We start from the raw sequence: 13,240 nt of genomic DNA, 5'->3' as shown, positions 1-13,240 counted from the left end.
TTATTAACGATTTTGCAAAATAAAAATCTAAGGTAACTGTTACTAGTTTTAGAAAAATAGTATAGGGGTTCCTGACTGATACAAACCTAGCATGCTAAGGGTGAAAGAGAAGAAAAAATTATAATAGAATAATATGTGTGGTATTAACAAGTTCTGATAATAATACAAGTGATAACATTAGATCCCTGATAACTAATCAAGAACTATTGCTGGAAATGGTTCATGGTCATCAATCATCAATCAAGGAAACAGTATTTTCTTAACATATTGAATGCTCCATTGGCCATTGATGACTCATGTCGATGATTTTCACTGACGTTGTTTTCATAATTTCTTAAAAGTGCAATAGCATGTCCCATTTTACTCATACTTTCTCGAATGGAAAGTCACGTGAAAATGGCTTTCCTTTGAACAGACAATTCACTCGAAGCATCTGACATATAGAAATACAATACGTGTTACTATTTCAAACCGATACGCGTCAACTTACGCCGATCGCAACGCGCAGAAAGCTCGCACATTCGCGATGACTCAAACCATCAGGTCGGTTTGCTCGCGCGAATCGCTGAGCTCGTCAGAACGCTCGTACCAGTTCGCCCATGCAGCGGTACTCTTGCACGCGCTTGTTGCGAAACACAGACGAATTGATGCGTGTTTAAAGAGCGTGACGTCGAAGAGGCGGCGTGTCAGTGAATACCGGTTCCACGACAGAGTTGGTTAGTAATTAATTGTCTTGTGATCACTTCTGTAATCGATTGTTGAACATAATCGTGGTAATTATAATCGTTAATCAATTAACTGTTGTTGAGATAAGTCAGTAATCATATAAAAAATACGAGTTCTGTAAGCTGTAATCATCGATCAAGAATTCGTAATCGTTTGATGAATGATTAGCTAGTATTTTATTAGAGATAATAACTACATATATATACATGGGTACACCTGTAAGTATAATGACAGACAAAAAAAGGAATTTGGAGTTAATCTTTGCACATTATGTACTATAGATATCCTACTTTATATTGATAAGATTCATCTATTTTGTAGTATCTTCTCACTTCGTATAACATAAACAGTTCATAATTTTCTTTTGTAAAATTAGAATGCTTTCTTATTTTGCTTAGTTTTTAAACTTTCTTTTGCTCGCTATCGTGTAACTATCACACCATGGATCTAATATCATACAATTACCATTTACTATAACAGTCAGAATGTTTGAAACCAGAGTTAACCTACAGACTAAAAGCAATCTGTATCACATCAGAATTATAGTTTCTATCAGTCTTCAATATATAAACAAACCATTTCTTTGTTTAATTATTTCCTAAAGATCTATTTTCCACGAAGTATTCACAAGCTATCATTGCTACTACTAAATTATTGATTCAGTCATAATGAACGACTAATCAGTTGATTTCCATCAATCAGATTTCACCATTAATCAGCTCACGTTTTTCCCAACTCTGTCTCCCAGTGATCGCTAAAACCAGGCACGTTTCGAACCCCCAGAAGGGCCGAGAGCAAAAATAACCACGCGTCACAGACATAATGTCACCCGCGCGGTCTTCTGAATATTCCCAGCGAACACTTGCGATGATATAACGAACGCGGGGCGACGGGACTAGAAAGGCAGGTATTTTCCTCGTAATCCTCGCGGGCGGATCAACGTCTCGCTTGAAACGGCTCGAGGAGTGGGCCAAGGATAAGTTTCAAGGCTCGTCGTCGAGGGTTGCGTCTCCGAGAGATGAAAAGAGTCGCGAGGATCGAGCCAGCGAGCAGGGGACAGAAAGCAGATTAAGCGTCGCGGGTTATAAGAGTTCAGGAAGAGAAAGTCAACGAACCAATGGCGGCCGGTCCCTGATTGAGCCTGAATGCCATGTTCTGGCTTTTATTACACGCAATCGCTCGGATTCGGCCCCCGACTATTTCTCTCTCTCTGCCTCTGTCGCTCCCTGGAACGCGCTGCGTGTCTCTCCCGCTTTTAACGAGCGTTTTACGAGCTTTTGTCCCGACCTCCTCTCGCTCCCTGCACCTTTTGTCGGGAATGCAATACGCGGACAAAACCCGCGCGCTCGTATAATGCCGTGCGCGGGCGAAACGCGTGCAATCACGGCTGATACACGACCCCGAGAGAAAGATCGACCTAGCTTCGCTGGCAACGGGCGTCTCGCGATGAAAAGAATACCGTCAGGCGAGCTGGATCTTCTTCTTTCCCTCTGTTCTCGATTTTCTCTTCGTCTCTTTCGCTGAATGTCGAGCCTCACGCTCTCTCGTCCACGAAAGAGTTTTCGACCAGCTTTCTTGGCTTTCAATTATCGCGAGCGAGCGTCAAACTTCAATGGCGACCGTAATTTGCTCTTTAAGAGACGCGAATAGCTTTTTTATTCAGCGATGTGACTGGTTCGCATTCAGGAGGGCGAAGTCAACGAGACGGGGATGCTTGGTGGATTATGGTGGGGGCTTGGTACTTACATCGATCTTTTGGGGGTCTGTGGTGCCAGTAAATAGTAATGGGGAATCACTTTGGCAAGAGTGTATTTTCTGGAGATTCTGATTCCTGTATTTTCTGGGGTTTCATTATTATTGGATACTTATTAATAGCCTGAGAATTTTTATGTGAATTCACGTTTTCATGAATACTGCATACCTACTAAAGAAATGGAACTTAAATATAAATCTTGTCCATCCTCCAAATGTGAGATTATAACGTGTGCTTTAGACATTTTGTGTATTTTCGTAAATGACGTGGACTCTGTACTATTTTGCATCTTAAATTTCTCACAAATGTATAGAAATCTTTAGGTTAATTATTAGTATTGGTATTAGTATTGTTATTGTCATTGGTGGATCCTAGCTCAGCATGTCCTACATAGAAATACCAAAACAAAATACGAAATACAAAACGCAATGCGTATACAGTCATTATACAGAGCTGATCTATGTTGAGATATAATTTTACACATATTTCTTCTGAGTAAACATAATGTATCAATGTATCATGAAGTAAATCAACGAAATCCTTGTTTGAGATAAGGAAAGTGAACCAAGAAAAATCAGCTTATTTTTCTTGGTTGTAGTTGAAATATAGGTACTTACTAGCTAATATTGGCCAGTATACATAGCTATATACCAATTTATTAATTTAAAAAGAAAACAAAAATTACCTAGTCTTCATTTTCCTAAGATCGTAATATACATTCTGCTCATTTGAAGTAAGTCTTGATAACTAGATGAGGTTTTCTCCATAAAAATGAGTCTAAACACGGCATAAATCGTAGAAGGTTTTATCTTCGATTATTAATCCAGTAGTGAATTCAAATTAATTATCGTTAATACTAGTCGGACTTATATTTGGATTCACTTTTATCGGGGAAACATCGCCAATTTATTACCCACTTGTTTCTTAAAGATAAGATAAAAATGACGACGAATAAAATTTTCGTTTGGTGAAGTCGATTGATGGTCTAGGCCTGTTTCGTACGTTCTTATTCTATTTACTAGTTTTCCTCTGTGATATCGATGGCCACACGAAAAATGATAATGGGAATGTGCTACTAAAATTTAGTTCAGTAGATTTCTGTAAAATTTTTAACCAATCAAGTCTGTTGTATTTTTAGACACATATTTATAGGTATAGCGCTATTCCAAATTAGCCACTTTATGGAATGTGATATTTTCTTTGCTATGTATCACATTTCTCATACCAGAGTGTTTCTACAGTAGAACATGTGACGGTTCGTTGATGACTCACCGATGCTAACTCACTTTGCCTCGTCAAAGATTCGAGTGAAAGTACATAAAAGTAAAACTACTTTGCTCCAAATAATTCCATAATACTTATGACAAGAAAGTATTTGTTACCCAAATACAAAGCAAGAGTTTTCTCATTCAAAGACGATTCTCTAACATTAACCCTGCGTCAACAATTATTTTGTTTATTATTGACACTGACAATAAGCTGAGTCGTTTATGTCCACCATAGATTTTTTATTCTAGGTTCTTAAGAAATCTACAAAAAGTTTATTTCTCAATATTTTTAAAATATCTTCCAATAGCTTTTCTTCGTAAATGTTCCACTGTTTCTTTCAGTTTCCTTCAATTTCTGGAAAATTCCACTAGTATCCACAGAAAGCTCCCAGAGAATAACAAGACTTGTACCTTAAAATACCCAGATTGCTGGCGAAGAGTTAAATAGAGATCATAAAGTTTCCATTTTCGATATAGCGAAAGTCAATACGAACTCAATAAACGCGAATTCCAACGAGTTCAAGGGTCTCGGTCTCTCGTTTGGATCAATTCCAAGAAGCACTGGAAACTTGTCAATTTAACGAGACATTTCGGCAGCAATTTAACGAGCCATCGTTGCAGAGTTTCTGCAAACGAAAGGCGTAGGAGAAGGCAGGCAGGCTGTCTGCGCATCGCGAAAACGCGCGTGGAATACAAACAGGCGCGTAAAATGATGACGCGAGCACCAGGATAAACGGGACACGTGGGTTGACATTTACTCGCTCGGCTCGATTAGCATAGTAAACCTTCTTCTCGGCCAAGACTATAATTAGATTCGCGGGCTGCTTGGAGTCTTCCTCTTTCTCCCTGTGCGCACCATTAATTTCCCTTCTCCCCCTTTCGCGCACGTCAATGATGGATTTTAGATAGCGAGTGGCCGATAGCCCGACCTTGACACAGTCCTCGCGAGAAAAACAGCGTGAACCGTGTCCTTTACGCTTGTGATGGAAGAGACGCAAGGAACAGTTGGAAAATGCGTGTGGAGATTTCTTCACGATCTTCATCGAGTTTCAAGTCTATCGAATTAACATGTTAACTGCTCTGGCAGTTCTCAGGCATTAATGTCGTCAAGAATTATGGACGTTGGTGCATGGTTGAACTATAAATTTTGTTATCTCGCGAGTGAGCAGAAATTAATTTCTTTTAGAAATTTTTTTAATTATGGGGACTTGATGACAGTTTTTGACTGATAATCTTCATATGTGATGTGTTATTTTGTTATCAGATTTTATTTTATTATTCAGTGTTTGGATTCTTTATATTTTATATAGGTATTATTTTTTCGAGTGCTATCTTGTTAGATATGAAAATTGATATAACAGTATAGTAGCTCAGTAGAATTTATGATTACTTACCTATAAATTCGTATTGCAAACTTTAAGTAACTATAGATTCATAGGTCACTGGAGAGCTTATAGCTAGGGACATTTCTGAGGTCAACTTGTGTACTGGTAGCCCAGTTTACTCTCATTAATTAAAGATACAAGTGCCTCTGTAGAACAAGTGAAACTCGTTCTACCTAAGTAGTCTTGAAATACAGTTGGATCTCGATTGACTGAATCATCCATGATCTTTGTTATTTAGATTCTTAAGTGCTCGAATTTCATGTTATTAATTAATTACAAAATACTTAGAAAAATAGTTCTGTGTAATAAATTCAACGTCTTAACAAAAATTCATAAAATGCACAAAAATTAGTTTCAGATCTAAATAGGTAAAGAAGGTTAATTAAATATTAAATTCAGTGTTTAATCGATTAATCAAGGACCTACTGTATATTGACTATATTACCAAACTCCTTACAAAAAGAAGAAAATAGCACAAAAAAATAAATGACAGAAAAGTACATAACAAGAGTATCACGCTCTTGTCTACATCTAACACCCACATTTAAAACCACATGTCAGCAACTGCAGTATTTCAAGTCCGATCATTTCGACGCAGCTCATTAAAATGTCATCGTTAGGTCTCGAGATTTTCCTCCATGAGACGCACGAAGCCCGCAGAGAAATCTGTATGCGCATAACCAGCTGGCAATCGATGCATCACCGTCTGAGGAAAAAAATCAGCTTACGTCATCGATCGTCTTCCGACCTCGCGAAAGATTGAAACTCGACGAGAAACCTCAGGTGATCTACTCGACTGCTATCAGCGACGTGGAGTTACGCTACTCGAGCCGATTAAGTGTCCCCTCGGTGACTCACGATATGCTGTTCACGTTTCGTTTTATCGGCACCAAGGTTTCGTGACTCGATCACTCGACGAATCGAATTAATTCTCAACCGTGTCACACGTTTCTACATTTTCGATCGCGAAGGGATTCAGTAGTGATTAAGCCTGCCTTGACTGCCTCGCTGGCCCCTTTCGATTGGAACTTCGTAGTATTTGTGGAGTTTGTACTTGGGAGAAGACCATTTGTGGATTCTATTTGCGATAGACAAATGTAATCAGTGGGACTCGGACTCTCTTAGAAGCGACTCAGCTGCAATAACATCGATATCAACTACGGAATTGTGTTTCGAACTATTTTCTGCTCCGATGGATTGCAACTGGTAGCTTTGGTAGATCAGAAGATATTAGAGGACGTGAAGAGGTATTAATGCTGTTAGGAAGAATACACTATTTCTGTTTTATGGACTTGTCGTTGATTTACTATTACTTAAGATTATTTAGAGCAAAGAAGTTTTACTTATCTGCACTGTCACTTACATTTTTAATACAAACAAAGTTGGATGTCAACATAGCTGACTACAGAAACGTGTTTCTTACTATAATCTTGTCAGCGAAGCTCGAGTCTAATCGAAAGAACGCTATACAAGCAAAAATTGAATACAAAAAAATCTTCATCGACTGAAGGTTTCAGGCAATCGTTCAGTCACACGTGTTTCCAAACACCACTCGAAAGAAAATTCTACCAGATATATCTTATGCTTCTGCTTAGGAGATTACAGTGTCTGCGCGGTACACGTGGAAAGTCCCAATCACGCAGACGTTTCTTATCGGTTTCGCAACAGTGCACGCGTTACTCGTATGTATCAAAGAACGATGATAAGACAGCTGGAGTAATTGCTGATGCGAAACATTTGTGTTCTTGGTTGCGAAGCGATTACAATAGAGCTGGTTTAAAGCAACAAGACCTTCCATCTGCTCCGATGAATTTAACGCATTGACTGCCACATTCGCAACTGCGAATGATGTTAGTTTAAAAAATTTTGAACGCAGAAAGGGTGTTTTCAAAGTCCTAGCTTGATACAGGTTAAATAAATTTAAGTAGTTAGACCTCAACTTTTATGTTTGATATTTTATTAAAGGAGTTCCCATCGAAATCATTTTTTAAGATGAATCAGTAATGACTAAGGGTTCGGGGAATTGCTTCAAAGGTTTGCACATGGTAGTTCAGAGCTCAGTTAATATTCCTAGAATTAAAGGTGATCTTGATATGTATCAACATCTAAATATGAGATAGACCAATGAGCCAAATATACAGACACACTTGAAAATAAATAAGTTGCACTCGCGAAACACCATAAGTTAGAATCTCTATTGGCTTCTACTTACACATCTCCTTCCACAATCTACAATACAAAACAGAACACTAAACAATAGACCACACATTATTTTCGTGTCCCCTTCAGCAGAACACAATCCAAGTTCCCAGTTCCCAGTAACTCAGCCTGAAAAAAGATTGTCATCCCATCCTGTTCAGTATCACCTCCCAGGAAACTTTGGAGCGGTTCGGTGGCGTCGAGCCCGTAGCGTTGGCCATTCGCCGTGGAAGGTTCGGAAATAAGCGAGCTTAAAATAAACAGATTTTGCCATCGAACCTCTCGCGAAACGTCCGCGTCAGCGTCGAGTACTTTCTCCTTCTTGCGTATCGTCAGAACGCATTTCCGTGCTCGGGGATGACGAGCGAGCGCGAAAATAGTCGTCGCCCTCTCAGCGTCCCGAGCTCGGGTTCCCTCTGCTCGACGCGCGAGACGAATGCTCGCCGAGGAACAGCGAACGGGCGTGACGATGTCGCGCGTCGAACCGCGAAACCGATTGGCAGTATTTAGTGAAGTAGGTGTCTTATGTTCCGCAGAGAAACATGCAGTCCACCTCGATGGCGTGGAACACGTTCATTCCGCTGCCGCCCCCAGGGAGCAGGACGCACGGCGCGCCGCACTCGGGGATGACTGCTCATGTGGCTCATCATCATCCAGGGCCGGGCGCGGGGAGCGCGCATCCGGTCACCGTGGCGCAGCAACAGCAACGGGAGCGAGAGGAACGGGAACGCGAGGCGAGGGAACGAGACGCGAGGGAGCAGAGGCAACGGGAAACCGAAAACATGGGAATCAGGGAACACCTGGCCGCGACCGAGAGACTGCACAGACAGGCCGAGGCCAGGGATCACGTTGCGGCGCAGCAGAGGGCTGCTTACTATGCGGCCACCGCGCCTCCGACTCAGCAGGTGTGTTCCCTTTTCATTTTATTTTGAAATTGTGCTCGGGGTACGGGTTGAGCGGAAGATTGTTTGAATCGGTGAATTGGAAAACAGTAGTGTATATGACTGGTAAGTTGGCAGGCGGAAGGAATGGTGGGTATAATTGATCGCAATGAAGTAAGTCAGCTTATTTGAACACAATCGTAGAATCAGGCAACGTGAACTTTAGTTATTTAGCTGAATCAGTCACATCTGCTAATGGGTGCTTGTAGTGGCGGTAAAGGTGGGGTTAGGTGGCGTCCTAGTTGCCAACTTATCTACCAGCTGTATGCAGTATAAATCCAGGAAGCACATTTTGAAATATTTTATCCCAATTTGTAGCTCTGTGCATTTTACGTAGCTGGACCCTGGAGCCAGAGTGTATTAAGTTCACTTGTTTTGTGTGTGACTTAATACCTACACTTTGGTTCTGGAGTCCAGATATATTTTGACCAGTCCTGACCGATAAACATATACCAAGACTTTACTCAATATGAATTTCCTATTCAATTTTCTTTTAAAAAATTAAAAATCTTCAGATCTCTTTTAATAACAATGAAAATGTAATAACATTTGCGAAATTAACCATTTATTGCTATCTCGACACAGGTGTCTCGACCGTCGAGCGTTCCCGGCAAAGTCGACTATCCACCACCACCGGCGCACTCAAGAACGTCCAAGTCGTCACTTCCAGTCAGTAGTCTTCACGAGAAACCGAACGTGGTAGGCCCGTCGCATAGTTCCCTACCAAAAGTCGAGCCGAACGTGGGTCTGTTCACCTACTCGACGTACCAACCCCAGGCCTCATACATGTCCGACATAAAAGTAAAAAGCGACGTTGGACAGTCGCATAAGTCTATGCCAGGGAAAGGCAGCATGACCGGCAGTCTTGAGAGGGACCATCACGGAAGGGAGGTTCTACAGAACCCTTCATCCATGCTTTCGGATCACAAAAGCTCGGTGATCGTTAAGAACGAAGGGCGAGAGCTGCCGAAGGCGCCACCCTCGCAGCAGCACTCGCCAAGTCCGAAGATCATGTCATATTTGAACGTCCAATCGGTGGCGCCGCAACACAAGCCCTACGAGTACAGGAGTCCCACGCAAAGTCCTCACCACCTTCATCACCTGGACGGTGGTATGCAGGCTGCGAAGAGCATACCCCAGGGCCACCACAGGAGCAGTAGCGGGCCCACCACCACCACGCAGTTACCCAGCCCACACGGGCATCCACCGCACTCGCACAATCGCCAGTCACCGCACGCTCAGCATCCTCATCAACCACCGCATCCGTCGCCGCCTGAGCCACGTTATCTCAGGCCGGAACCTGGAATACCTTACGCCACCGCCAAGTCCTCCTATCCATATCCACATCCGCATCCGCCCACCGCCTCGCCGACCTCGCACTACGCCGCGCCGTCGGCAGGCTCCAAGCCGAAAGTCAGCAGTCCAGCGCCACCTCATATCTACGGCAAGCCGAATTCCGGCATCATGACTGGCACGCCAGTCTGCAGAGCCTCGGAACCGGCTGTCGCCGCGCCGATTCCTCTCACCTCGAAAGCCGGCAGCTCGCCTTACCAGCAAGTGCCTCACCACCACGGGGCGCCGCCTCCACCTCTGCCACCGCCCGCCCACAGCAGGTCCGTCTACGACTCGAGAGGCTTCCCTGGCTCCATGCCAGCAGCCAAGCTACCACCGCATCCTCTCCACGGTTCGCCGCCGACAGCCGCCTCGGCGCCTCTCTCCAGGCCCATCGCGCACCCCGCTCGTCACACCAGTCCTCACCAGCAACCTGGAGGCCAGACGGTGCAGCACACGCAGCCTCAGATGAACACAACCTTCCAGACGCAGCCGCTCGATCTAGGTGTCGAGAGGTCTGGTTCGCCCAAGAGGAAAGCCCCAACACCCTCGATGACGGAGAGTCCAGGGCAGCCGGTGTCCCTCGAGGTCTGCAAGAAGCGCAGGACAGAGGAGCCGCAGCCGTTGTCTCTGCAGTGCGTTGGTCCACCTGTTCTCTCCAGAGTGAGCGAGCCCAGTCCGCTGATAGCGTCTGCGGCCACGTCGATTACTACTGTAGTGAACACTGCGGCCCTGCTCGCGCAACCGAACAGTCAGGGGTCACAGGAGCGAACTGCCACCGCGGTTAGTCCTGCGCCTAGAACTGCCAGTGGAGATGGGTCTGTGAGGCCCGCCAGCACGGGCAGCGTCAGCTCGCTGAACCCCACGGTTAGCGCTGCCCCAAGTCCAGCACCCATACCCAGTCCTGCGCCTTCGACGGCGCCCAGTCCAGCACCCAGTGCACCTGGCACGCCAGCGAAGGCTAACCCCACGACGGTGGACAGCGAGAAATCCAACAGTCCAGCGCCCAGACCACCCAGCAGTACCAGCTACCCGGTGCACAAGCTGAAGAAGGCTTGGCTGCAGAGGCATTCCGGCGAGGATGGCACGGAGGACACCACTGGGGTTGTCGGCAGTGGATCCTGCGTGACGTTGCCTTTGAACATCTCCCAGGCACCCTCGCAACCGCTCAATAATAAGGAACGTGACTCGTCGTCGAACGTCACCAGCAATACCACTACCACGTGTTTGCCCAGCGCTGTCAACTCTATTCACAATATAGGCAGCATGGCGGTGAATAGCATCAATAAGAGCAAGGTGACTGCCAAGAACAGTCGCAAAGTGACGAACAAGGAGTCGTCTCTCAATGGACACGCCACGGACACGAAAACGTTGCAAGAGGACTCATCCAGCAGCGACCCCGAAAGGAAGTCGCCGCCTAAACGCAAGCCACCCAAGGTATCTATATGGATCGTATTTTCAGGGTGTTTTGTGACAAGTATAGTAGGGTTTGGTAGTTTCAGCCCATTGAAGAAAAGAATTAGTAATTTCTTAGTAGAAGAAATTGACATATAGAGAATAAGAGTAAATGGTGTTTATTGAAGCTACACTTTTGGCTAAATATTCTAGTTGTTCAATGAGTAAAGTCTTTTTTGAAGATTGAAAAATTATGGTATTTTTCGACTTGTTACGGAACATCCTGTTTATTAATTAATAGTTTTTCAAAATTAGGTGTTTAGATTGAGACAATTAGCTTCATAGCTACATGTTTATGTTATTCTTGCATGTGTAAATAGATTGTACTAAATAGGTCATGTTTTATACTATTTATAGCATAAGTAGTAAGAAAAATTTATTCTGTCATTTGAATACTATCGTAGTAAAAAATTTTCGGATTTCAAAGTTCCATAACTTTATTATAATTCGTTCGAAACTGTTGCAATGATAAAAAGTAAATTAATTACCTTTTGCTTCTTTGCCTGATTTTGTTTAAGTTTTGTCCAAGAAGTAAAATTCTTATTTAAAGGGCAGGGATTGTTATCAAGTTGCATAAATTTCTTACTGTTAAAAAATTGCTATACCGTACAAATAACAGTTTTTGTAAATTCAACGTACAGTACCAAAGAATTTCATCACTTTCCTTCGAAAAATCCGAAATTGCATCAAAAAAGAATATTTTTTAACGAAGCTGCAGCTATTTTTATGCAACAGTTTTGAATGAACTTTGACTAAGAAGTTGGGGAATTTTAAAATTCAACTTAAACTTTTTAGTAGTATTCAAGTGATGCAATAAATTTTTCCAGTTGTACATAAAACTACAACTGCATTCGACATCAAATTTGTGAACTTCGCTGTGCTTCATTGTATGTTACGCTAAAATTTTGTTTACCTTTGATTTAAATTATGATTTACACTTGGAATGTGAGAACGAATACATTGTGGTGCACACTTACTTTCTCGTATTTGAATTTGGCGCCTCATTCGACGCCATTTTGAAAACACCAACCACAAGTGCTTAGGAAGGCGGTTGCTTTATCACGTACCGGTGTAGTTTCATCGCGTCTATTTAATGAATTCTAGGCCCCAGTTTAATGTGTTCTATTTATTGTTATAAATCGTGTAAAGTAACCAATGTTCAGCAGATAAACATGGTAAAGTACAAAGTGCTTTTAATTGAAAATATGTCGTACTCGTGAGACAACATAACCTCTTTCTATTGTGACTAGAAACAATTGCTTTTAACAATTGTTCAGTTAATTATTTGACCTAATTTTCGTTCAACGTTGTAGACTATTGTTACTATTAATGATTTTTAATAAATTGGTCATGAATTTGGGAAAAGTGGAAATACTGGGTAGAAACAAATTTGAGTTCTTGTTGGTGCATGCATAAGTTTTTTAAGTATATTTTACTTGAATTATGAATTTGCTTGCGATGGCAAAATAGAAGAGATAGCATTGTGGACAATGCATTTTTATAATAATAAAGTAGACGATTAGAAGATTTCTAAGGTGGTAGTTTGTGGCAGTAGTTACGGCAAGAGCATGAACTTCCTGACTACTTAATAATCTGTGCCCTGTGGTAGGTAAAACGAAAGAAGGGCGCCGCACGGAGGCAGCAAACAACCGCGGAAGATCAGCGGAGGCGAAAGGAAGACAAGCAAGGTGGAGGAGCTGGTGTAGGCAGCGAGTCAAGTAACGAGAGCGAAGCTGGTTCAGCCAGCGATACCAGTGAACAGTTGGGTTCCATTCAACCTGCATCGAGGGTGCGACATACTGCAGCCAATTCCAACAATTCCTCGGGAAACGGTTAGTTGACGTAGCTTCTTGTAAATGGACTTCCCATCAGGTGAACTAACTATTCACTTGCAGGGTAAGTGATCCGCGTTCCATGGTCAATACACTTACTCACCTCTATAGAGCTGTGTGGAAACCTGAGAAATTCAGGAGTAAACCCTCAAAGGGAAATACTATTTCAAATTCTCATTTACATACTTAAACTTAAAGCATTGTTCGTTACTTACTCAGCATCTCTGATACTACCTAATTTCCTGATACTCTTTTGGTTCACCAAGCTCTTGGAACCTTTGTAATCCTGTCTCGCACACTTACCCTGACTCTTTGTAATAACATTTGCTTGTTTGTATTCCAAGATCTC

The 13,240-nt window shown here is 42.7% G+C and overlaps 1 protein-coding gene across 2 annotated transcripts in view; it reads left to right on the top strand.

The window, feature by feature from the left end:
- The window catches only part of Kdm3 (Lysine demethylase 3), a 400,441-nt gene that overhangs the window by 382,085 nt on the left and 5,116 nt on the right, over positions 1–13,240 (top strand). For both annotated transcript variants that reach the window (XM_076393685.1, XM_076393684.1), the window contains exons 10-12: positions 7,868–8,236; positions 8,858–11,041; positions 12,669–12,891. In XM_076393685.1, coding sequence (XP_076249800.1) covers positions 7,868–8,236; positions 8,858–11,041; positions 12,669–12,891 — 2,776 coding nt within the window. The remainder of the gene's footprint in view (positions 1–7,867; positions 8,237–8,857; positions 11,042–12,668; positions 12,892–13,240) is intronic.

This window comes from Calliopsis andreniformis, chromosome 3, assembly GCF_051401765.1.
Source record: "Calliopsis andreniformis isolate RMS-2024a chromosome 3, iyCalAndr_principal, whole genome shotgun sequence".
Lineage (NCBI taxonomy): Eukaryota > Metazoa > Arthropoda > Insecta > Hymenoptera > Andrenidae > Calliopsis > Calliopsis andreniformis.
This window is presented reverse-complemented; position numbering and strand designations above follow the sequence as displayed.